Source organism: Amblyomma maculatum, chromosome 4 (assembly GCF_055883805.1).
Source record: "Amblyomma maculatum isolate TAMU_Amacu chromosome 4, ASM5588380v1, whole genome shotgun sequence".
Taxonomy (NCBI): domain Eukaryota; kingdom Metazoa; phylum Arthropoda; class Arachnida; order Ixodida; family Ixodidae; genus Amblyomma; species Amblyomma maculatum.
This window is the reverse complement of record NC_139347.1, coordinates 39,016,818-39,041,820: the sequence shown is the minus strand read 5'-3', so window position 1 is coordinate 39,041,820 and position 25,003 is coordinate 39,016,818. Positions and strand designations below refer to the sequence as shown.

Genomic DNA, 25,003 nt, shown 5'->3' with positions numbered 1-25,003 from the left:
GGCGCGCATTATAGTTATACGCTAAAAGATACAGGGGCTTTATCTTACGCAGCGGTAGGGAACGACGAATGCGCACGGCCGGAGTGTGGGTCACATTCGAAGCCACCCTACCGCCGAAAACAACACCGGACTGTTGTGTGTAGCTGGGAGACAGTCGCAGACAGACACCTGGCGGCCTTTTTTTTTTTATTTCATTTCCTTTTCGCGTCGAGGACAGGGTGTGTGCGTGTGTTTGTAGCATTTTGCTTAGCGCACATGATACAGACCTCCCTGGGCAACGCGCATACGTGCAGCGCGCGTATTTACCCTGGCAATCAGATTCGCGTTGGTCGGGATAATGGCCCGTAATTATTACATGTGGAATGGAACCCAGTGCGAGCTGGCCTCTGCCAGCTAGGCGTCCGCTTCTGCACAAGGGGCCCCACGCAGCACATTCAGAGAGCCCATCTTTTCCTGCCCCTTCGGGTTGGACCTGTTTCTTTCTTTCCTGTCGCGACTCCTGCGTGCCGAGGCGGCAGTCTCCTTCCGTCGTTTGGAAACGGACACCGCACTGCGTGATTTCCTCGCATTCGCGCTAATAATTCTCGACTTGGCGAACTAACCACCGCGGCGGCAACACTGCACCAGGGGTGCACCCTCCCGTCGTCACCGTAGTAATGTACCGTGGCGTGCACAAGCAGGCAAGGCGAGACGAGAAGCGCGCACAGCACAATGCTCGCCGCTTTCTCTACTCTTGTTCGGCCGGCGTCTCTCTCTCGTCGGACGCTCATCGAGCGGTAATCGGCGCTAATGTGGAGGAGGAGGTCCATCACATACGCCTCGGCGGCGCGCAAGACGGTAGCGGCGGCCTATCGGAGTCCCTCACGCGCCTGCACGAATATGAGGAGCAGCGCACAGTGTGCATCTCCCGTCGCTGTCCTCTGGTCGTCGGAACAGCGCTGCTCGGGCCGCCGTGGGGTGCATGACCAGTGGAGTTAATTACCACGACGGCGGCGGCTGCCGTTGGAGAGGAGGAATGTTGGGCTGCTGCCGATGGAGAAGACGGGCGCATATAATCGAGCAGGCGCAATAAACGGGCCGCGGCGCGCACACTGGTGACGTGGCGGGGTTGTCATGAGAGCTAGCTAATCCGCGCGCCGAGCAGCGGCGCGACGAGGACCGAGAAAGGGGGGGGACGACCGGTCCGTGTGCCGGGCCTCCTAATCCCGAGCAGCGGCGGCGGCTCGCGGGTTGTTGACCAGCGACCGCTTCTGCTGCTGCCAGCGGCCAAGACGAGGCGGCGGCAAGCGCGCAACAATGGTAGCTATCGCCTCCTGCCGGAGGTAGTACATGCTTCGCTTGTTGTTGTTGTGCTGGTGGCAAATGCAATGCATGAGCATGACACCGGTGCGTGTGCGCGCCGGGCCCATGTCCCCGATGTTCCGATCGCTATCGGGCCACCGCCGCTACGCTGATAGGGTCGGCTTCATTGGCCCTGCCCGAGAAACGTCGTAAAGATCAAGAAGCGCGCCGCCGCTCGGCATTCTCCCCCTCCGCGCGCCTTCTGCAGACCAGTCATCCCACCTCTCTCCCCATCTCTCTCAGAAACGAGTTTGCAGCGGCCTCTCTCCTCCTCTCTGGGCTTTTGCTCGCCACTCTGGCGCGCGCGAACGAAGAGGTTGCGGGATTTGTTGCATGAATCTCAGGCTGCTGGAGCGGCCGAGCGGGCCCCCGCTCTCTCAGATCTGGCGGCAGTGGAGGATAGTAGTGCGTTTCTTATTATTTTTTCCTTCCCCCCCCCCCCCCCCCCCCCCCCGTTGACTCTTCTCTTCGTGACACCCCTTGTCGAACGCTGTCAAGGCGCCTAGTCTTGCTCCGCTGACAGTAGCCTCGGCGCTGTCTCCGACTGTTTCACGCAATGAACCAGTTTCTAAGAAGAGTTTTGGGACGTAGCCCCTCCTCAGGCCTCTTCCAACCACCCCCCGCCTCAACAAACCTTCCGTGCCCGCCACCTCTTGTTCGCTGCTGCGGTGGCTCTTTGTTCGTCCAGCAGGGATGGCTCTTTCTACAGTGTGTCTCGCCACTGCAGCTCCCTGTTGTCTCGGGGTGGCCCCTTGTCCAGTCTGGTTGCATTTTCAAATTTATAGTTCTTTTTCTCTCTGTGTGGACGTCGTGTTTGTGGACCCGCGGACGCATTCTTGCGGCCCCGTCTGTAGAATCTAGCGCTTGTATCGGCGCAGAAGCAGTACGTACTAACTGGTGAGTCGTGCCGAAAGACAGCGCTGACCACTTGGCCCAATAAGAGGAGGCCCATTGCAAGAGCCGGCACCAGAGGGAGTCCTCGCCGTCGCTCGACCCGCCCTCCTCTTTCACTCTTGCGCAATGGGACTCTGCAGAGTGACAGCAGACTCGCCGCGACATTCCTTAGTGTCGAAGTGAAGGCTTTGACGTTGATTGCTGCGCAGCTGTCAGGCTGGCTATGAATGTTTATGACGGAATTTCAGCGTGAGGTCCGGTATGCAGCATTGGATGGGGGAACCGGAGGCAGCTGCACTAGCGTGCTCCAGCTTCCTGCGCTACGGTCTCTTTCAAGGTGTCACTTGCGCGCATTCCACTCGGTACTGTGGCTCCTGTTTGTGAAATCGCATTTCTGGCACCTACTGAAAGTGGTTTCCTGCCTGCTAGGGCTCTCAACGACTGAGACTCGAGTTTCAAACTATGCTCTTTCTCACAGCAGCGTCGTCTAAAGCAGTGCCTCCAAACATTTTCTTTTCGTTTTTCATAGCTCGCTTGACTTGCTCTGAGTCACGCTGGGGTCTGTAGCTGCCTGTTGGGAGACACTTTTTGGAGACTTGGCCGCGCATGCGTGCCATGTGATCCTCGCCGCCGATGTCTTTTTTTTTTTTTTTGTTAGTTGGAGTGGCCGTCCTCTTCTCTTCACTTCTCTTCTTTGAAATTCTTAGCAGTCAGCTTTTTTTTTTTTTTTAAATGTTACCATATTTGAAGTACATGAGCATTATTCTTTTTTGTTTCAATGGCCTGAATCTCGAAAACGAACGCTTAGGCAACTCCGGAGGTTTTTCGACATTCGAATATTCTGGTAAAGATTTTACTGTAGGTTGTCTTTTACGCCTAGATGCAATCTACCAAATGTGAGCGCCGTGTGATAATTCATTCGCGCGCAACACGATTTTAAAATGTGCAGTTTCTGTTGCTTCAGTTGAGAAAATTTCTGCGGGCAACACTGAGTTTGTGACGTCACAAACAGTACACCCGCGTTACTGGCCACTGCCCACGCGGTCATGAAATTTTTAGGCTTGTATTTGGCTATCTCAGACATTTTATGTACTCCGTATAATTTCCATGCTTTATTTCCACCATCCAATATGCGTGCGAATGTTTTTCCAGTACTGTATGTGACGTCACCGTTTCGTCGACTGGAACGTCGTTTATGGCCATGAAAACAGTTTCGGTTTGCTGTTTTTGCTTTATTAAAATAGTTCTACTTGGAATTTCGAAACGCGGTTTTTTGTGTCGGTGTCAGGACACACCGAGTATGTGAAGCAGTAAAAAACTCGAAATGATGTAAAAACCACCGGAGTTGCCCTTTAACAATGAGAAAACAGGCGCGCAATGGCCGCCGCCTCAGAGGGAGGTGAGTGCATCGAGGCAGTCTAAGAAGGGGCTAGAAGGGGCGGGTACGTCGCGCCCCAGCGGCGGCAGAGAGCACAACTCGCTTAAAAGAGTTCCCTTGTATTCACTGCCAGTGCACAGGTCATACCAAAGCGCGCACCACCGCTTCCTGTATGGCCATGACCATACTTAAATTAACCAGCATTCTTTGCAGCAAGTTTTCTTTAAAGTACTCAACTCGTGTTTTTTATGCACATTATTTTACATTGTTGCGTTCTTAAACAGGCATAGGATGCCGGAAAATTTGGTACTGAGCCTTAAAAGTAACTATTACCATGACGAGGTATTTTTTTTACAGGCTTAACACCTGTAAACTGTGTCGCTTCTGGGCTAGCTCATAGCTGAAACTATTTGATTTTCACTCCTGCTTGGGTCCAGAAAATGGCCCAGAGTTCAGTGAAATAAAAAAAAAAAAAGGCAAATGGGGGAGGGGCACATGGACAGTACTTGTACAGCAATGTGTAAGAACTGCTGAACTACCACCAAAAGTTCGACATGAAAGAAGGTTGTGCCTGTGATGTTAACGCCTTTTTATAATGAGGAGATGCTGTGTAAATTGAGATCCACTATGCGATCCACTAGAACCTGTTAACGATATAGTGGTAAACTCTTGCCTCGTGTTAACCGCATAACGTTAAAGGCCGTGATCTGCAGAAAATTCGCGTTGTCGGCGTTGCGAGCGAAAAATCACGGGTGTGATCCTGGCTCCAGCACGTCGTAGTTGGCGGGTGATATGTATCGTTGAGAACTGGTTCGATCTTCGAGGGCGTGCATGGCGTAACGATGCCACGTTCTGACTCAAAGTTGCGAGGAGCTGTCAACTTGGCTTGCTCATTGATCTGGGAGGGTAGCCTAGGAATCATTCTACCAGGGCTCTTGGTTGCCGAGTATGGCACGCTGCACCTAGACCACGCAGGAACCTTCGTATCTATGTCCGCTCGTCGCTTTCCCGGTAGCTGGATAACGTAGTTTAGGACTGCATGACAGTACAATTGTGCGAGATTTAGGAGCACGGATTACGGTATTGGTAACTAAGTGAGCAGAACATACCTGCACTCAAAAAATGACACCGGAAGGGAGCCATAGACTACACCCCAGTTAAAGCTATCGCTTCATACTTTTAAGGGCAGAGCTCAAGTGTCCTGCACATTTTTTTCCTGGTGTAATACATACGTCTGACCATTTATACGGCCTTGGCAGCAATAAACACTTTGGAGATGCGTTTTAATCCCCGCAACGCGGACGGGAAGAGAGCATTCAGGTGACCTCGCATTCATCCATACATGCGTGCGACGAATCAGCGCACGATATAGCCTTTCTGTTCAGCGCGTGCGACGTACTGCAAAGCCGAACAAGGTGTTTAGAGCGTGGCCTACTAACATCTTGACCACGATGAAAAAAAAAAAAAAAAGTGGCCACCTACAATAGATGCAACTGGCATTCGTTTTTGACTTTCACACACTACGGCACCTACGTATGTGGGCAAGCTGCCGCAAAGAAATGAACACAACTGAGGTGTCGAAAGGAAAGAAAATGCAATTTTTCACACGGTCACCTATTTATGGGACTCCAGGAAATGAACGAAGGAATGGAAGCTGGCGATGAGGAAGGGAAGATACCGTACGCCCGTTCCGAATGCGTATGGTCACTTCACTGTCCATGCCCCAGTGCCACTGCCCATGCAATTACATTCTTGGAAGCGAATGCAAACATGGTTCGCCCTTCGCCCACTTCAGCTCCAGCGGCGACACCCTCGAAAGAGCATGCTAAAACAAACAAAAAAAAAAAACGAAAAAAAAACCATAAAAGGGGACAAGAACTCCTACCTAAATGAGATGCCGTCATGAACTCGTAGAATAAAAGCAAAAAAAGGAAATAGTTCAGATAAATCATTGCACAGCGCTATGCCGAGAAATAACTCTGTTCGATCAAAAAACGAACAAGACGACATCAGTGACAGCGTCACGCGGTGCGCGTGGCACTACCTCCAAAAAGTGTTTCCGTTCCTCGTTAGTTGCGTGTGAAGATAATTTAGGCGGTTGACGTGTGCTGCGCAACATGCAGCTGAAGGCAGAGAAAAGATGCGATAACCCTAGAAGTGAGGCGTATGAAAGCATCGCTGCAACCAGTGATGTAGCCAGACTTCTTTCGTTTTGCTTTCGATAGAGGATACACTATGATACTTTGCAAAAAAAGAAAAAAAGAAAGCGCAGGAACATTACAACACTCCCGAGTCAGCTAGAGTCTTCCAGGCAGCAAGCCGTCAGCGTTCTCCACGATGATTTCACGTGTTTTTATTATATTTTTAATTAAGGGCTCAACTGACGTATACAACGCCCTGTTTACGTCTCCCTCTTACTTCACTGTCTTCTTTCGGACATGTAGCGCTTAATTGTAGGTCACAAGGCAAACCCTCCTCTCAATCAGCTCGTTCAGTTTGTGGCCTCTCTTTTGCCGCGATGGTCTCACCATAGGCTACTCTCATTTCTGCGGCGGCGGCGGCGGCGACGGTGAGCTGGTGGAGGTCAAATCGGCATCAGAGATCAATTGTGCTCTCGCCGTTGCTGCGAAGGGAGGAAGATCGCTCGGCTGATTCGCATCACAGGAGGATATTCGCATTCCTCCGCATACGCTTAATCTGCTCAGAAAGAGAGCGTGAGAAAGCTTCGGGACATAAAAACCAAAGAATACAGGAGGAGGAGGTGGGAAGGATGGACTAAGAAGGCACGGCCACCACCAGCCAACCGACCATGCCTGCCGTACACGACCTTCGCCACGGCTGCATGCTATTTGAGCGGAAGCGGCGAAACGGATTGTCCGGCGCCCATCTGCATGACGCCGCAGTTGTTGATGAGCCCCATTCTGGATTCAAGCCCACGCTCGCGTCCTCCGCTCCCGTCTCCCCTCCCGCGGTGCGACGCCCCAACCTCCTCGAGGCTCGGGTCACACGGCGCTCCATTGCCTCTCACGCTGAGGATGATCCATGATCGGGTGCGGTGCCGTAGGGATCCATTGTCCGAGGAGAGAGCGGCCCCTCTGCGCGGCGTACTGCTTCTTGTACGTGCTCGTTCGTCGACTGCGATGCTGGTGGTAGTTGTCGAGAGAAGAAGGCGCACCTCGAATTCGTCGGGGAGGAAGTAACGGCTGCAGAGGAAAAAAGAGAACGGAGTTACGTTGGGTCCAGCGAAAAAAGCTCCAGGCGGACGGGCGCGTGTGGCCGGCGAAAAAGGAGCTTGCGGAACCGAGGGCGACTTCCAATTTGGGAGAACCGGGGGAGAACAAAGTTTATCAGGGGGACAAGAAGTTAATGGATGGCTGCGGACCGGATGACTGATGGTGGGGACGACGAGAAGACGCGCGCGCGCGCGTGCGCGCCTTGATCTAGCTAGCCCTCTCTCCCCTGGCCCTCCTCCCCTTCATACCCCCATCTTTTTTTTTTCCCGCTCGTATTTCACTTTATAATCTCGCGTTGAAATTCTTTTCTCTTTCTATTTTTGTTTCGTTACTACCACGTTAGCTTCTTTGCTTTTTTTCTTTTTCTCTGCCCGTGCTTTGTTTTTTTCTTGATCCGAGCTTTATTAGAGACCAAAATTGACCAGAGAAGGAGGCAATTATACGCTGAGCAGTTCCTCGCCTGTGCGAACCTCGACGGAAGCAGCGGACTTGTCTGGCCTCGGGCCACCGGCGGTATGTACGGAGAAGGGAAAGGGGATTGAGGGTGATGATAAGCGTGCACGCCGCAAGCGCTGTAAGCACTCCATGAAGAGTGAAGAGATATAAAACGGCCGGAAGAAGACCAACAGCATATTCCTGTGCTTTTTGTGTTGGTCGCGCTAAGCAGTTTCTCACGCAGATGCTGTTGCATACCGTTATACACGCCCTGGCCATGACACAAGTGTAAAATGTCCCTGCTCGACGAAAGGCTCCGGCTGTTATTTTGGCGAAGGCGATTGGAGGCACCGAGGTTGGAAGTCAAAAATTGCTCGGTTACATCTTCTCGTATTTTCCTTTTTTTTTTTTTTTTTTTTTTGTAAACAAAAATAATGGCGGAAGAACTGAGGGCTAACATGCAATTTCAGGGAATCTCGTACTAGCTCTTTGTGCAATGCATCTCGTGTTGTCTATCCAACCTACTGTTCGAAGGCTGTTTCCGTTCTGGCAGGTAATAATCCCTGTCGTGACACCTGTGCTCGCCCAAGCGGCACGGCCAATCCGTATGTCGCCCAACGGCCGTTGGGTTGTATGCACACGAACGATTAAAGTGTGAGCAGCCTTGCAACGAACTGGTTCCGCTGATGAGGTCGAATCTTGTAGCCCAGTTCTGTGAGGTGGTCGTTTCCGCCGATTCCAACTGGGGGACCACCAGTCTCGACGTTTCCGCGCAAAAGAGGTCGGTGCCTTGGAGGTATACGTAGCGCCGAATATGTGACAGAAAATGGTTTGAAACCAGTAGCGCCGAATATATGACAGAAAATGGTTTGAAACCAGTGCCTACACGGAAGTGCATTACATAATAGACGCGTGGCCACATGTGCCATTAAGATTTGGTCCTATACACGCACACTTCCAGGAATAATTGCGCGGATATTCGTTGTCTCCCAGCATCCACCGTTTTACACAAGGTATAGGACCAATTACCCGCTGGATGTACAAGTTCTGCTTTTATTGTGCCGCAATTTTTTTCCTCGGCGCTCTAAGCTTGTTGCGCAGTTTACAATGATTGTTTGTGGGCGCGGTAGAGAATAAATATCGGATCATGCTCGAGTCCTGGCTCGTGCGACGGCAACTTGTTGGCCGCGGAGCCTTTTCCTGAACGACGACCATAACTGAGTCGGCTTGACAGCTAAACAGTCTTCTCTACATAAGCGGCCACTTTGCCTGGGGGTTTTAGAGTGGCTTCAGTTTAATTGTACGCGCCGTAATTTAATTTTTTTTTCATTACTGTTGCTCTTTCGATCGTGGATAAGCATTTGTTTTCGTTCTTTTTACGAATAGAGCTCATGCTACATGCGCCTTGTTATCCAGATGTCCCTAACTAACGAATTGAACAACGTGCCGTTGAAGCAATTAAAATTTAATTCTGTTCACCAGCTCAAAAAGTTCTGCGAAAATTTCTACCTCTCCCAGAGAGAAACTGGTCTTTGTGATTCGCAGCTGATTTTCGCCTAGAGCTTCCACATGCAAAGGAAGGAGAAAGACAGAGAATCTAAATATAGATTGGGATCTTAATTGTTGCCGCAGAGGATTGAGCTGCTCCTAGCAAAAGAAGTGGGGCATGCATTTGCAGTGCGGCCCGCCGTGGTGGTGCAGTGTTTAGGTGCTCAAAGATGCGGGATCGAATCCTGGCAGCGGCAGCCGCTTTTCGATGGAGGTTAAAAGCAAGGCACCTGTGTTCTGTGCGATGTCAGTGCACGTTAAAGGACCACAGGTGGTCGAAATTTCCTGAGGCCTCCACTACGGCGTCTCTCATATCCTGAGTCGCTTTGGGAGGTTAACTCTAAAAACCAAATCAAACCATGCGTTGCAGTGCAGTTCCGCGTGATGACTTCCGCTACTTATACTCCGCAAACTCCGCCTAAGCGAAGCGTGTTAAAAACCGAACGGTGAGCTGTATAGACCTTTTTAGTTTCGATGCCTGGGTGCAGCCATCTTAGTTTGATGGTGGCGCCCCGTATAAGCCAAACTGTGGAACGTCCGCTCCGGCGCCTCTTGACGCCATCTTGGGCTGTGCTGTGCTTGTTGATGCTGCTGTGCAGCAGTGTAAAAGTGCTGTTTCGCGGTGCTCGTGAAAGCTATCTGACACCTTGGCGGCGCTATTTGGGCTTTGTTTGAGCGCGCCAGGAAACCGTATACCATCCGTTTGACATAGCGGCTGCTGTTGGAAATAGCACAGCGGCCGGGGTGGCTGCGAAGGACTGCGCTCCACTTCCGCAGTGAGAATGTATCTGTTATAGCTTTCACAATACATGTATTTTTCAATTATGTTTTATTATCGCAATGGTAACTGCACACACAAACACACAGCGAATGAACCGTATGGGCAGCTACCAAATTCGGAATGCAGATACGAAGATGCTTTCCAGTTATCGCCACATTGATTTAACATGTAGTGCGACCCATTTCGATATACGATCGAGCTGTCCTGCTTCAACAATGTATACTTTCAAGTTAAACTACGGTTCAAGACTAGCAATTAAAAGAAGTAGGGTCTAAAGTACCATCCGTCGACGTTTTTATAAGACCTTGGTGTTCGTCCTGCGGCGAGACAACATCGTACACCCCCGTCCCGTACGTCGTAGCAGCATCGTTTGCACGACGTATTGTTCAGCAAAACGTCAAAAAAAAACGTGCGCTCTCAGCGGCACCATGAAAGGAAACGACAAATTCACAGCACATACAGCAGCGCTTACGAAAGCGGCGCCGCCCGATGGCGCGGCGGACTACGGCACTCTCGTCGAGCACTACTCCCTAGTCGTCGTATAGCCTAAATTGTTTCGCATCGAAGACACATCCGACGACGCTTTGTAATTGCTCAGCGCTAGAGTAAATGGTCTTTCATGGAATTGCCTTACTGCCGATCCCATAGTATCAGTAAAAGAAAGATCTAAATTTCGGTGACGCCTTAGCAGCGGAGCCAGCGTGCAGACGATGAGCCGCGCGTCGCATCAGCGGCAATGTGTCGCGTAACTTATTTGTATTGCAATTCTCAATAACACGGTAAGGGTCAGAAATCCGCAAGAAAGATTTTTTTTTTTTTCTGTCGGCTTATTGTTTAAGTGAAGAACATGTTATAGCACGCTCTTGCGTTGGTGGAAAATATCCACCGTATCGTTGGCGCGGAGGGCTTGCGGGAAGCACGGCCTGCCCGGCGTGCGTGGCTACTACGGCGGAGGCAGTGAAGTGGGTTTGATATTCGTGAGTCCGTCATTGGTACTAAGTTTATCTGGCTTACATAAAGCGTTCATAAGCTAATTAAATAAGGTTAGACTGGAAAGCGGTGAAGCATAAACATATCACAGCCGAACTCGCACTGTCGATGCATGCTTCCCGCATACGCTCTCGGCAATCATGTTGCGATTTCTTTGATTCTTTGCGCAGTCCACGGTCACGCATTGCTGTCCCGATGATATTACCATTAAAGGGGCGCTAATAAAGGTATTTAAGTCTCTCAAGCGACAATATATCGACCGAGGTGCAAGGCCGATCTGCTATGCATGAAGCGTGCGAATGCACAGCCAACTCGGTACTGGCAGCAGTGGGCCGGCGCGAGGAATCTGGTTAGAGAGTATTTTCCTCCCCTCCTGCTCGCCCTCGGTAAAACGGTCTATGCTGACTGACGTAAGTGGCCCGCACTGGTCGGCGTAACGTGAACGATCGTTCGCTTAGACTTGAAAAGAAAGAACACTCCAAATGTATCACTCTATGCCCATCGCGAGAGATGCTTTTCCGAGAGCCGCTGAAACATGCAGCGAGACGGGTATCATTTCTGGCATGGGGGCCCCCATGAATCTCAGCAGATAAGCTCCCGGGGACAACGCTCGCGTGACTAGAGCGCCATTTACTATAGTTGTCTATACGCGACGTTACGCGAGGTAATTTGCTCCCTGCAGCTCTTGTTATTCGGCTGCTGCAGGCGTTGTGCGGACCGGTCCCTGGACCCCGAAGCGATTTCCATCTGTTCTCGGTCCAGGACGTGCATGTAGTTTATCAGCGGCGCGAGTAATGTGCAGTTAGGCCCGCTTATAACGAACTGCCGGACTTAGAGTTGCTTGTTTTATGCTTATGTATAAATAGTTCGATATAGTAGTCGAATCCATGAGTCCGCTGCAGCTCAGACCGTCAGGCATGGCAGTGGCGTGTAACTTACATTTGCCCTTGAGCATATATATGTGCGAAGCATATATTAGGTATAAAGAGAGAGAGAGAGAGAGATTAGTGGTCATTTGGTCACCATGAAGAGAGTGTCAACGTGTTGACGCTGTCAGTGTCAGCAGTGTTTCCCGTCCAGGCGAATGGCGAGGATGACAAGCTCCGAGACGAAACAAAGCAGTCGCCTTTTTTCTTGTGGAGTGTGACGTATACATATAGTACTGGACAACTTCTTAACGAAACTATCTGTTATGGTTGCACTAAAGCATTTCTGGAAATGTTAGGTTATTTCCTAAATTATGGCGCAACGTTAGTAATGGCAAATCCGTCAAGCACCAAAGTTCGATAATGCGATCAGAGTCATCCATTGTTCGGTTCAACTGCGTTTTGCGCGAGTAACGTTCACGGAGCAGCATTTGTTCGTTGTAGTACATAATGCGCTGCAGATAAAGAGTTGCCTTAGCAGCTCAAGGAGTGCAGGGAGCCACTGGTATCGTGCTGCGTCCACTGTTCGCCATATATGGGGCGGCTGGCTCGCCAACACCACAGTGGCAACGTGCCACTCATTCCAAGAGTGCATCTGGCGGCGAGACAGCAGCGAGCACGTTTAGAATATTTACACTGTGGAGGCACCCCGTGCTTTCTGTGCACCGTGGTGTGTTTGCCGCCTTCCTTCCTGCACCGCGATGCCGGGGAATCCTCGCTCACGACGTCGAGAGGGTTGGATTTCGAGCGCACGTGCTTCAGTCTGCTTTGGAGCGCGTTCTGTTCGAGCACACACATATGCACTGTCGGTGGCCGTGACGGGGCAGATGTTTGCGGTACCGTCACGTGCTGGCCAAAAGCCGCCGTCACGGGCTGATCGAAAGCTAGTGGATGTCGGCTATGCATATCCCTATGTATAGTTCTACCCTCATCTGGAGTCTCCCCGCGAGTTTCAAGTTTTGTTCCTTAGTTCGAGGATCTCCTGTGATGTCCGCACGCGCTTCGCCGCCCTCTGAATTTTGTAGGCTTTGTTCTTTCTTAGGAGTCGTGTGTATGCCTAAACTCCAGCTCCCGCTAGAAGGGTTTTGCATGGTGAGAATGCTCGAGCTTGAGGGAGGCGCACGGATGCACAGCCGTATATAAGAACCAGTTTTTCAGGCCCAGCTGTGTGCCCGAGTGTGACGCGCGCCAGTGTGCTTCGGTGGTCCTGGCAGTAAAACCTGTAGACGCCAATGTGGAGGTGAGCGAACGTTCGTGTCAGGTATTGTACTGCAGCAGTCGATGCTGTATGCCCTGCTGGCATTCGCCTGGGCAGTCGGATGACGGAGAGAGAGTGAGTTTCCTTCGCGATGTATCTTGATATTGCGCAGAAAACAGTTATATTCTTCTGTCTGTCTCTCCCAGCCGCGACTGCCGCATCTTGATAGAGCTTAAATGCGAAAGACGCGCTAGTTCCGCGTGATGCACCTGCACGTCGAAGAACCCCATGTGGTTGAAAATAAGCTGAAACATTCGGCTATGCAATCTCCTGAGAGTCATAGACCGCAAGCATATGTATATTTGAGATGCCAAACCCCATATTTATTTATTTATTTTTATTTATGCTAAATATCCCTAAAGGCCATCCGGCTGGAAGTGTTACGTAGTGCGGGGAAATGTATCGGCAAATCATCAAAAATCGACAAAACCCGGAAAAGATTATATATATAGTGTGAAAGAAGGCCAGGTCGAGACGCCAAAGTCATGACGGCAAGGCAACGTACGCCGTGTCAGCGTTTTAATCTGATGGTGAACCCAGGCGCGTGCTGGAGCCCGCGCTGCGGGCCGATGACGATGGTATGTACAAAAGAAAGAAGATTATGGTATGTACAAATGAAAGAAGATCCGTGGAAGGCTCACAACATACATACATACATACATACATACATACATACATACATACATACATACATACATACATACATACATACATGCATGCATGCATGCATGCATGCATGCATGCATGCATGCATGCATGCATGCATACATACATACATACATACATACATACATACATACATACATACATACATACATACATACATACATACATACATACATACATACATACATACATACATACATACATACATACATACATACATACATACATACATACATACATACATACATACATACATACATACATACATACATACATACATACATACATACATACATACATACATACATACATACATACATACATACATACATACATACATACATAAAGCTCCTGCACGAGGGTCGTATGCGTTTCTAAGTGTAAAATTCCACTCCACGCAATGAAAACCGAATGGGGAAATTTCTCTAAGTACAAGCGTTCATTTAGATGGGACTGACATTATTACGCTCAACATGCGATAACAAAACAGCTTCTCTTATGGCTTACTCGAAGTGACTCGTCGGAGGTCGACATGTCACGTACTGAATCACTGCACCCCTGCTGTAATGAGCACTGTTAGCGTCAGCATTACCAGGAGTCCCAGATGTAAGTAACCAACCTCTCACAAAATAAGGAGTGTCCCAGCGGAGCGAAGCCAAGTGTATAACAGTACGTGACTTATTTTTTTTTCTTGGGAAACTAAATATGCATTGAGGTCTTAATTAGTAAACGTCGCTAAATGCTGTTGTCAGGATTAAAATAACTCGAAAGTTGTAGATCCGCTTGAGAAGCACCTAGATGAAATGTTTGCACCAGTCAAATATTTCAAATATGTATAGAACCTAATGTGTTTGCTTCTAACCCTCATAACAGGGCTCGCCTTCGCAGTCTGAAAGTTGACGAGAAATTTTGTCTTCACCCGTCTTGACCTTGGGCATTTCGGGACGGCTTCCAGAGGCCGTGATAGATGCTTAGGAACAAACTTTTTAGGCTGTATATTTGTGTCAAAGACTGCGTATCATTTACACAGCTGTGTTTCTTGGACTTAAAAATGCTTGGTGATTAGGAAAGCTACCGCGTGACAGTCGTTTGAGCGCGGCTCCCTTCTTTGCACAGCTCCGTCTGGGAGAGGACGCTGCAGAGAGAAGTGTATTTTATTCTGTTAAGTACCTCTTGGATGAAGCAGCGCCGATGTCACATAGTAGCTTTTTTATTTTATTTTAGGGGCTTTCTTTTAAGTGCGGTGAATAAAGATACACGAATGCTACGTTGCAATGGTGCAAACATTTCGGCCGGCTGTTTTTCAAGGCAAGTTACAACTTCCGCGCTGCCAATCTGTCCTAGGCAGAAATACTGAATAAATGTTGTAATTAGTCTATACTCGATAATTATTTTTTTAACGATAAAGTCCTGGTCTCTTACCACTGTTAAAAGCTCGCAAATGGTTCCACTCGCCTCAGGCATTCCACATTCTTCAAAATCTTGGCTAATATTTTTTGATACTTGCAGAACTTACGCGGCTATACATATTCGTAGGAATGGTTCTGGCAGCTGTGCCGGCTAGAAAGAAATAGGGAGGGCGTAGCGTAGCTGTTGGGAACGGACGGACACCGGGATAGCGGCAGACATTCGTAGAAGAGTAAGGGGTGGCGCTGATGCGTGATCAATATATAGTGAAAGTTGCAGAAAGGTGCAAAACGCCTTAGGTCATTATACATGTAATCATCTGTCCATCAGAATTGTGGTGGGGGTGATGATACTGTAACGAAGTGTCAGTCCGCTGCAGGATAGTAGCTCTTTCGCATCGAGGAACGGGAACAGCAGGTGTTGATGAGTGACGTTAATTTAACTTGCTTTATTATAGATAAGGCTGAAACGGTGGTTAGACTGAGCGAGAGATCTGACACAAAATAGTAAACAGTAATATAAGAAGGGGCGCGTGGCATGTTCGCAGGTAGAAGCCGGATGGTGGTCGTCGTGCTCCCGAATCGGAATCTCGACGCGCGTTTCGACTTTTATAGACCCGGGATCCGTTGCAGCAGCCAACAATTCGAACCCTCCAACCAGGAAGCGCCGCTGATCGCCCTCTTTGAATTCGACATATGAAGGCGAGGCTTAAACGTCCGATATGGTCAACCGGCTTGTGCCGGACGCGCGACGCCGGTCAAGCGCGTCGGATGAGTCATCGAACACGCTGCAGCGCAGCAGGGCTTGTTTGGGTGCACGGCTATGGTTTCCACGTAATACCATCGGAATGCCTTTTCTGGCACAACACCCACTGCAAGTACCGTTTGCTGTGTTTGAGAACGGCCGGAGTGGGGCGAAAATAGTACAAGAAACTGAAGAAAACGTCCAAGTTCGTCACGTTGAGGTGCGGGTTCTCCGGCTCCTTGCAGGGAGCGAAGAAGGTGCGGAAACTGGGGAACAACAGCAGTCACGCCCTTCGGACGAGAGACCATCCGCGCCTTGGGTGCTGGTTGGAAAAATTGGCGCGCGCAGGAAATCTGCGGAGCTGGCTATGAGACAATATATGTTGCTCGAGCGGTTTCGACGACACTCAATGGAGTCAGCTAACGGTACGCAGCAACCGGTCTTGAGCATTTCTGGAACACGGGACTCTCACGAAGGGTCCTGGGCACAAGCATTTCCTGGTGCCGGCTTAGTGCTTACAAGAACGCATCAGAGCGACAAAATAGAAAAAAAAAAAAGGGGGGGGGGGGGACAAAAATCTAACAAGGAAGAAAGAAGAAAAAGAAATATTACAGCCCTCTATTTCCTGTGCGCGCAGTTAACGCCTTCGAGGTACCAGCTGGGTACTTTCAGCGACCGACCACTCCTTCGTTTACATTTTTTTTTTCCTCCAGCCGACTCATAAACAGCACTACAGCCATTTGCCTGCGTGAAATAATAAATAAGGCTGGATAAAAAAATAAATCGAAGATGTAAATATGCGACGCAAAAAAAAATAAATAAATAAACACCAGGAAATCACCGCCCCCACCGCCGTGCGTGCGTTTCCTAAACACGTGTTCGGAGATACGTTGCATATAAGCGGGGCGCGGAAGGTATAGAGAGAGAGAAAGAACACAGGGTTTGCAGTGGGCAACAGGCGGCGGAGGGAAGCTGAGGAGGGCGCCCGGCTAGAGACATCCTTTTAGGCAGGAGCCAGCGCCGGTCTCGGCGGCGGCGGCGGCAATGCGTGTTTAGGCAATCATGAGATCGCTTTGCATCGCCAGTGTCGTGACCAGCGGGGCACGAAGGCAGGCAGGCAGCGCCGGCTCTCGCTCGAGTCAGACGCGGCGAACCTGAGTTTATGCCGCCGGCGGGCTTCGGTCTTTCCTGTGCCGGACGAGAGAAGGGTGGTGCGCACCGAGGCACGAGACATGCCGTCTCTGATGAACACCTGTCACTCATCGGTGTGTTGGCGGCGGTAGTCGCCGCCGCTGGGCGCCCGAGCGAGACCCACGCTGCGGCGCGAGCCGCCGTAATTGTACGTGCGCGCGTAATGCGTGTACCGTACGCGTGCTTTCGGACTAGGGGAAGGGACGACCCCCCCCCCCCCCCCCTACCCTCCCTTTAATTCTTCTTTCTTTTCCTCGTATTCCTGCGAGACTCTACGCGTAGCGAGAGCATGAAGGGTGCTTGTGTGTGTTGCACGGGAGAGAGAGTTTGTACGCAGGGCACTGCTATTCATTAGACGCCCATACAGATCACGCCGTGTACGCCTGTGAGGACCGCTATATTAATTAGACGCCCATAATTTTCGCTTTACTCGCATTGCAGCGCCTGGAACGCGGCTAGCAATTAAGGTGTGCCATTCGAACGAATTGGGTTCGTAGAAAGCGGTTGTTCGCTATTGGGAATACACGCTGCTCGCCCGGATGCCAAGGCTCAGGTGCTGTAGTGAATGTATACAGCGTAAACATTAAGGTGTTTTTGTGACGTGCGCGCATACTTATTCGCACGAATAGGCGCATGCGCTTGTATGGGCGTGTCGCCCTAGCGGGCACCTGATTTTGTACACGACGATCGTTCGCTTTGAGCAACTGTAATATCTCGCGGCCTGCGCTTGCGCGGCGCGCCGTTGCGGTTGTGCGTAGTGGCGCAGCCTATTTCCTCGTGAAATGTAACTGGAGTGGTCTCTGTGGTGGCCAGCCATAGGCAGCGCAGATCGATAGTAGGGAAAAAATGAGCGATGAGGCTGCACAAATGATAAAAGGTAACGGGATATAACCTTGTTTTTGTGGTGCGGGGCTGACATCGACATCCCATTATGGTTACGTTGCACGTATACTATCGCCTTCAGAGCTCTCTCTCTTTTTCTTTTTTTCTGTAATCCCCCCCTTGCAGTTGTCTTGCAGCACCCATTGAGTGCATCAGAAATATCTATTCCCTTGTGGTGTATAGCTGGGCTTCTGCCAGGCTCTGAGAACAAAACGCCGATTCACAGGGATCTTTTTCATTTCATTGTCAGTATTCCAGGCGAATTTCGGCTTATGCGCGAATTTATCAATATTTCATTATATGTCGGCAAAATCACGAGTGCTCACACAGGCTCACTCACAAAATTTTGGTCAACCTGCAGGTCGCTCAAACTCAGTCTGAAACACGCTCGGGTTCTGCAAACCCGTGAACTCATTTAAACTCACACGCTGCTCCGACTCACCCAGTTGACACCTCATTAACTCATGACTGACTTCAGCTCGCGACTTATCGGTCTGCTCATTTTGACTCAACTCATCTGGACCCACTCATCCGTCTCACCACTCACTTCGACTCACGACTCATTTAGTCTCACTCGTCTCTACTCACAGCTCACCTCAACTCAATCATTTCGACTCACGAATCATTTGGGCTCACTCACTCGACTCATGATTCACCCATTTTTTGATTTCGACTAAATATTCATCAGGACTCGCGCACTAATTTGCGTTTGCCCATTACGGTTCAAGAGTCCTTTGGACTCACTCACTCACTGAGCTGAGCTATTTCTTTAGCCCAAGTGACTCTAACCAAGGCCATTATATTTAGGTAGGAGGCTTCGCTTTTGTGCATTGGTTTGCTTGATCGATTTTCGTGTGAGTGAAGCGTCATATGTGATTTCTATTTTGTTATCAAACAAAATCAAAGTTTAATATTGTAGGTTTGTCAGCAAGCATACACAAAAAGTCTGAAAAGGGATTGACTAGGATCCACCTGAAGTTTTATATCAGTGGCAGCATTCACTGTGAGCAAAATGCAAAAAAAATGCGCCAGGGAGCGTACATGCAGAAGAACGCTCCGCAGATTTCCCTTTTCCAGTCACCGAGAGGCTTCGGCAAGCCACCGTGCCGGTGCCCATAAGCGCTGTTTGTGGCGGCAAAACCGTGAGGAAAGAGAGCCCATGCCGTCGTCACTAAAACATAGATCATGCTGTGAATGTGTGTGTGAGTGAGCTCGAGTGAGCCCACTAATGAGTGAAGGGCGTATGTATAATATCTTTATTGCTTCTCCCTTCGGCTGTCTTATTCGGAAGGGTTGTCAGAGGGCACCGCTTTTCCGGCGGCGTGCGCTTGCTAACAAAACAGTCTGCCGTGCCCACCTGACAGCACCCGTGCGTTCCGTTTGCGAACGTACGTCCGACAAGGTAGTTCCAAGAAGAGAGTCATTGCAGTCGAAAAGTTAGCAGTGCCGTAGCGTATATGGTTCAACCAAGCTAAATTATTTATTGTTTATCTGGATCCCATGTTCGGCACCTTATTTCTGTCCCTCAATCGCTCTGCCTCATGCCGTGTCGTTACGTGAATTTGTGCCTACGGGCACCGCCGCAGACCCTAACGAACTCTGTTCACCTCTGGTGCAGGTGGCTGCTCGGCATCCCAATAGCCACGACAGCGATGGCCAGGACACGGCGTTGGTCGTGGTCTTCGTGCGAGGGGCCGGCCGTCCCGCGCCGCTGCGATTCCGGGCTCCGGCCGAGGGCTACAGCTTCGCCATCGATGAAGATGGGGTCCAGCCCAGCCTGGGCCGTGAGCTGGGGCGCCTGTCTCTGGAGCGTTCCGATCAGGTGGACCGGGCGCGGTTCTCGATCGTGGATGGGGACCCCCTTGGCTGGTTCCGCCTGGACCCGCTGACTGGCGTCCTCAGCACTGCCGCACCGCTCGACCGGGAGCGCAGCCAGCGACTCACCCTAGGAGTGGTCGCCAACACGCTCTCCTTCTTCGCACGCACCAGCGTCACGGTGACCTTGCGTGACGTCAACGACAACGCGCCGCGGTTCAGCCAGCCTCTGGTGCGCCTCGGCGTTCCCGAGAGCTGGCCTCCCGGGCTTGAGCTGTACGTGCCTGACGCCAGCGACGCCGACGACGGGGTGAATGCCGAGCTGGAGTATGCGCTCGCCTCCGGTCCCGCGGGTCTGTTCGCCGTAGAGCACAGTAGTGGCATGCTGAGACTCCTGCAACCCGTGCGGCTGCAGGCGGGCAAGGAGTTCTCCCTCGAGCTGACCGTGAGCGACCGCGGTCAGCCACGTCTCACGTCACGCCAGAAGCTGCTGGTGACAGTACTGGACGTGAACGACCACACGCCGACGTTCGAGAGGCCTTCGTACGAGACATCGCTCCTGGAGTTGACCAGCGTCAACGAGCGGTTCTTCTCGCTGCGTGCCTGGGACGCCGACCACGGCGAGAACGGCCGCGTCTCGTACGAGATCTCCGAAGGCAACGACGAAGGCCGCTTCGGCGTCTTCCCCGACGGCACCGTGTACGTGAAGAAGGCGCTAGATCGCGAGTGGCGTGACCTGTATGCCCTGACGGTGGTGGCGCGCGACCACGGTGAGCCTCCCCGTTCCTCAGCCGTATCGCTGCTCGTGCACGTGTTGGACGAAAACGACAACGCGCCAGCATTCGACAACGCTACGTTCGTCTTCTCGCTGGCCGAGAACGAACCGCCGGACACGCACGTGGGCAAGCTGACCGCCGAGGACGGCGACCGCGGCCGCAACGCCGAGCTCAGCTTCTCGCTGGCCTCCAACGAGAACGACTTCGTGGTCGACCCGCGGACAGGCTTTGTGCGCTCTCTGCGGTACTTCGACCGTGAGAAGCTTGTATCGCTTACGGGTCACGACTCCATCACCATGGACGCCGTCGTGCTGGACTCCGGCATCACAAGACTGCGAGGAGAAGCAAAGGTGAGTAGCGGCTTTTATTCTCGCGTCTTACGCATACAGGCAGGATATATCTTTATAGGCGGCTCTTGGTGATGTTTCAAAGGTGTTTATTCTTTCAAGTTATCGCCATAAAGCCGCTGTCGGCAGCAGTTCCTTTTAAGGAAGGGCCAGTTATGTGTGCACATAGTGTGTCGAGACTGTAGTGTCGACAAAAACTTTTGCCAGGACTACAGTCTGTTCGCGAGAGTGGAACTTCCGCAGACAAGGTGTGTTTTCTGTGGTCCTCACCAACGCCTTTATTGAAAGTCTGCTAACAGAATTTGACACACCCTTGTTGAATGAGCTCGCGCCGTTCAAGATTGTGACCGAATTACAAGACCGAACAGCCTGCTTACTTCTTTCTTCTTTGAGTCTTGAAATTTGATTCTCAAGCACACTTTTATAGTCAGATACAACTCAAGCCTGCAGTAGCCACCACACGCAATTCCTCCGCAACAGAAAGTAGTTCGCTTTTAAACCGTTTTCTGTTACCTATTATTAAGTTGTTGTCCTACTATATATGCACTCTCGTTTAACGGTATATTTTTTACACAATGGACAGTTACAATTGACAGAACAGTTGTGCCGTTGCAAACTATGCAATGCACTTTTATAGCCGAGTTGCGGCAGGGGACTTTCGTAGGGGTGTTGGGGGCGAAGGGCGTGGTCGCTTGCTAAGAAGTAAATGTTACATAAGAAAACTTTGCTAACCCCCCCCCCCCTCCTTCTTTTTCCTTTCGACTAAAAAGATAGTAAGAAACATGCCGTTCACATGGATGGGAGAGCCTCCTAGACAAAGTGCGTTAAATTCTCCCCACGTGACCGTTTCATTTTATCTTGTTTTTGTTCGGAATGTTTGAATATTCATTCGAATATTGCGTTATGCATGACTGGCTCGATGAGTGTACCACAAGCTAATGATGGTCTCATGAGCTGCTCTTTCTAGATCACTACCGCCACTATATTGAGTGTAGGGGGTCTAAAGGCACGCTTGCACACTCTTAGGCTTGGGGTGCGTACCAGAAGAAGCAATGACCCGGGCCATGGTTATAGTTTAGACCGACTAGATAGATAAAATGATAAACACCCCCTCCCCGCAAAGAAAAAAAAGAAGAAGAAAGCATGGAACGTTATTGTTCTGCGCAATCGGACGTCATAAAACTATGGCGCTACTTTCTGAGGTCTTGTGGTGCCCCCCCCCCCCCACTCCACCCCTTTATTGCTTCGCTATAAATTACATTACCCCACCGTCGCAGCCGGTATTATAAGAATAAAAGATCAAAAGCTCGTCTCCACGATTTCCAAGATCTTTAACAAGAAAAAGGAAGAACAGGTCTAGCCTTCACGTCGACTGAGTCTAAAACACTAAATTTGCATAATATTGTAGTTGAAGCAAGAGACCGTGTAAGACCGCACGTTCCGGCTGCGTAACCATTGTTCGGCCTGCCCCGTGCGCGCATAATTTGGTACCTTCACCTGCCGCGCGACAGGGACAAAGACATCACTGAGATAAAACCATCTGTATGTACACACACGGCGGAGAGCCTTTTCGAGATAAAGAAGAGAGAAGAAGAAAAGGCTGATCTCGCTCAAAAACGGTACGCGATGAGGTTCGCTGGGGCCGGGGTATGGGTAGGAGGACGATGCGCTGGGGGTGGAGAGGATGAGAATGGTTGTGGTGGTGGGCTGAGTGCGCCGCCGCCACCGCACCTTCTTTGTGGAGCGCCGACGGTTCATGGACCGCAAGGGGCAGGACATCCGACTGCCGCGGTCGTGACGACTGCTCGCACTCGCGTCAACGCCCGTCCCAAATTGTCTTGTGCACGGGATGTGGCGGCGGCGGCGGTGGTGGTGGCGAAAAAAACGCGCACTCGCGGCGTTCATCTGTGGTGCGCCGTGGCGTCGTAAGGCATATAAGGGACGATTCCACCGTGTCGTCTAGCTATGTACCCATGCGCGCGCGCACCGGCTTTCGTGAGTTGGCGTACGCACAAACGCACACGCGCGATTGCCCAGTGCGACCCTGTGTGCGCTACATGCAGTATGGGTAGACTTCTTCCTCTCCCGGCCACCACCATCCGCCCTCGAGACTGGCTTCTAATGATACCCTTTCAGGAAGCGTGATAGGCAGGAACCAGGAGGAAAGAAATATCAAGCCCGAGAATCACACGCACGGGAAAATTGGCAGGTCCACCGACGCTGTCACTCGCTCTTCCTCTGCGGGCCTAAGAGAGAAAGAGAGAGAGAGAGAGCGAAAAAGAAAAAAAAAATCGTGGGAGAGAAAGAGGATGTTATCTAATAGCGTTCTCTGGTTGCTTTGTGTTCCCTAAACAGCCACTTCGGTACGCATCGGCTGCAGTGATTTCCGCCCTGGATGTTTGTTTACTTTCTGCTTGGCTTAGCGGTTCTAATACTTGGGGGCCCTCTTTCTTTCAATGCATGGCTGCGCTAATGGGGCGGCGTACTTACATGGAGAGACATCTGTGAAACATGCGCCCTGTCGCGTATGGGAAGCGTGTTCTTGCGATGCGTGCGAGTCACTCGAGGCCACGCGATGACGGCGACGTTGCCGACAACGAAATAGACGTGGTGGTGACAGGCACCGCGCGACCTCTGGAGGATCCTTGCATGGGTGGTCTGCTTGCTGGCCCGCCGCCACTGTTCTGGGCTGTATTCGCAACAAGCGGCTGCAGCTTGCTTTGGCAGATGCGTGACATGAGCCTCTTGTCTATGCCTCTTCGGCCTCGGGTCCATCTTTCTTTTCTTAAGGACGTGGAGTGGAAGCAGTCGCTTGCCGTGCCCGCTAGAAGTTTGCGTCCTATCATCTTTTGAGCTGTGCGCACACAATGCGGCTCATCGCCATTGTTTCTTGCGCGATGTACCGCTCGTACGATGACCCCGACTGTGAACTCGACAGTGCGTGCAGTCGCTGGCTTCACAGCTTTTGGACGTTACAAATAGGTCCAGTGTAAAATGCATCTGTAACTGAATTGTACAACGAGACATGTATAAGAACCCCTATCTGCTAGATGTTATGTACGCGTACGGACTTGCTTCCGCTGTATGCGTATAAGCTCTCCCTTCGGAAACATATGTAGTAAAATCTCGAGCGTTAATTCGAACTTAAAGTACATTCGAAATGACATTTCTATTTCGTCTACATAACGCGTAATAATAAGAACCTGATCGGTCTGAACAATATACGCTTCAGCACTGAAAACCGTTTCCAGGTTAGATCGTTGTGTTTAGGGAAATCCTCGAAATTGTAGTTTGTGAGGAAATCAATACGAAGGAAGGCTGTGCTGCTTTTTCAGAAATCGCGAGTTTCTTTTCTGGTATATAGGTCCTGATGCAGGACGAATTTTTCTTCAAAGCTTTAGAAAGCAATGCAGTTTTTCTTTGCGTATGCATGGCTGCGCCAATTCACTTGGGCACTTCAGCTTACGGTGATGTTCCGCGACCCTTCGTTCACTTTTTGAGTTTTTACGGCTACTTTGGCACGATACAAATAAAGTGCGCTCGGTCCACATTTACAGCAGGCACGCATTATTCGTGCTGCAATCACTAACCGCCTCGGTCACCAACCGTCCCTGCCAAGAGTGTGCGTGAATTCCACTTTGTTTTCAGCTTATAAAGGAGGCGCACTCAAGTTCTATTGGGGGTAGACATAGAAACTATGTGTTTATTGTGCCCCCTGACGCTTCTGGTGGCCCCGTCCTTTGCAGGTGGTGGTGCGGATCACGGACGTGAACGACAACGCACCGGTGTTTTCTCGGCCCAGCTACCGGGCGAGTGTGTCCGAGGCGGCCGCGCCGGGCACCACGGTGGCCCGCGTGAGCGCCACTGACGCCGACGAGGGCCGCAACGGGGACGTGCTGTACGCCATCGCGGGCGGCAACGAGGCCGGCGCGTTCTCCATGGACGAGGCTTCGGGACAGCTCAGCTTGGCAGGCCCTTTGGACCGCGAGGCGGTCGGCACCTACGCACTGCTTGTCATCGCTAGGGACACCGGCGCCGAGCTGCGACACACGGCCACCGCCACGGTAGTTGTCCAGGTGCTGGACGAGAACGACAATGCACCCGAGTTCGCCCCTGGTGCTCTCAGGGTGAGGCTCTTGTTTTTGTAAGCATGCAGTAGACATGTCTTCGGCTGCTAAATGCCGTCCATGCGTCGTTACGCGAAGTACAGTGAAGCTGATATGCTAGTGCTGCTTACACTAAGGATTGTTGATATACGAGAGGTAGAAGAGAGGTATAGGTATGATTGGGGCAATCTGTGTCGCTGCTGACATCATCTCCACAGTCACACCAAAAAGTGTGAGTCTGGGCGCATGCGAATGCGAGGGTTGCCGGAAGAAATAAATATCTGT

The 25,003-nt window shown here is 50.9% G+C and overlaps 1 protein-coding gene across 1 annotated transcript in view; it reads left to right on the top strand.

Annotated features, from left to right (window-relative positions):
* LOC146190769 (cadherin-related tumor suppressor-like) overlaps positions 1 to 25,003 on the top strand; it is an 86,702-nt gene that overhangs the window by 14,418 nt on the left and 47,281 nt on the right. Inside the window, exons 2-3 of the mRNA XM_084600232.1 lie at positions 19,293 to 20,615; positions 24,359 to 24,739. Of these exons, the coding sequence (XP_084456358.1) occupies positions 19,293 to 20,615; positions 24,359 to 24,739 (1,704 nt within the window). The remainder of the gene's footprint in view (positions 1 to 19,292; positions 20,616 to 24,358; positions 24,740 to 25,003) is intronic.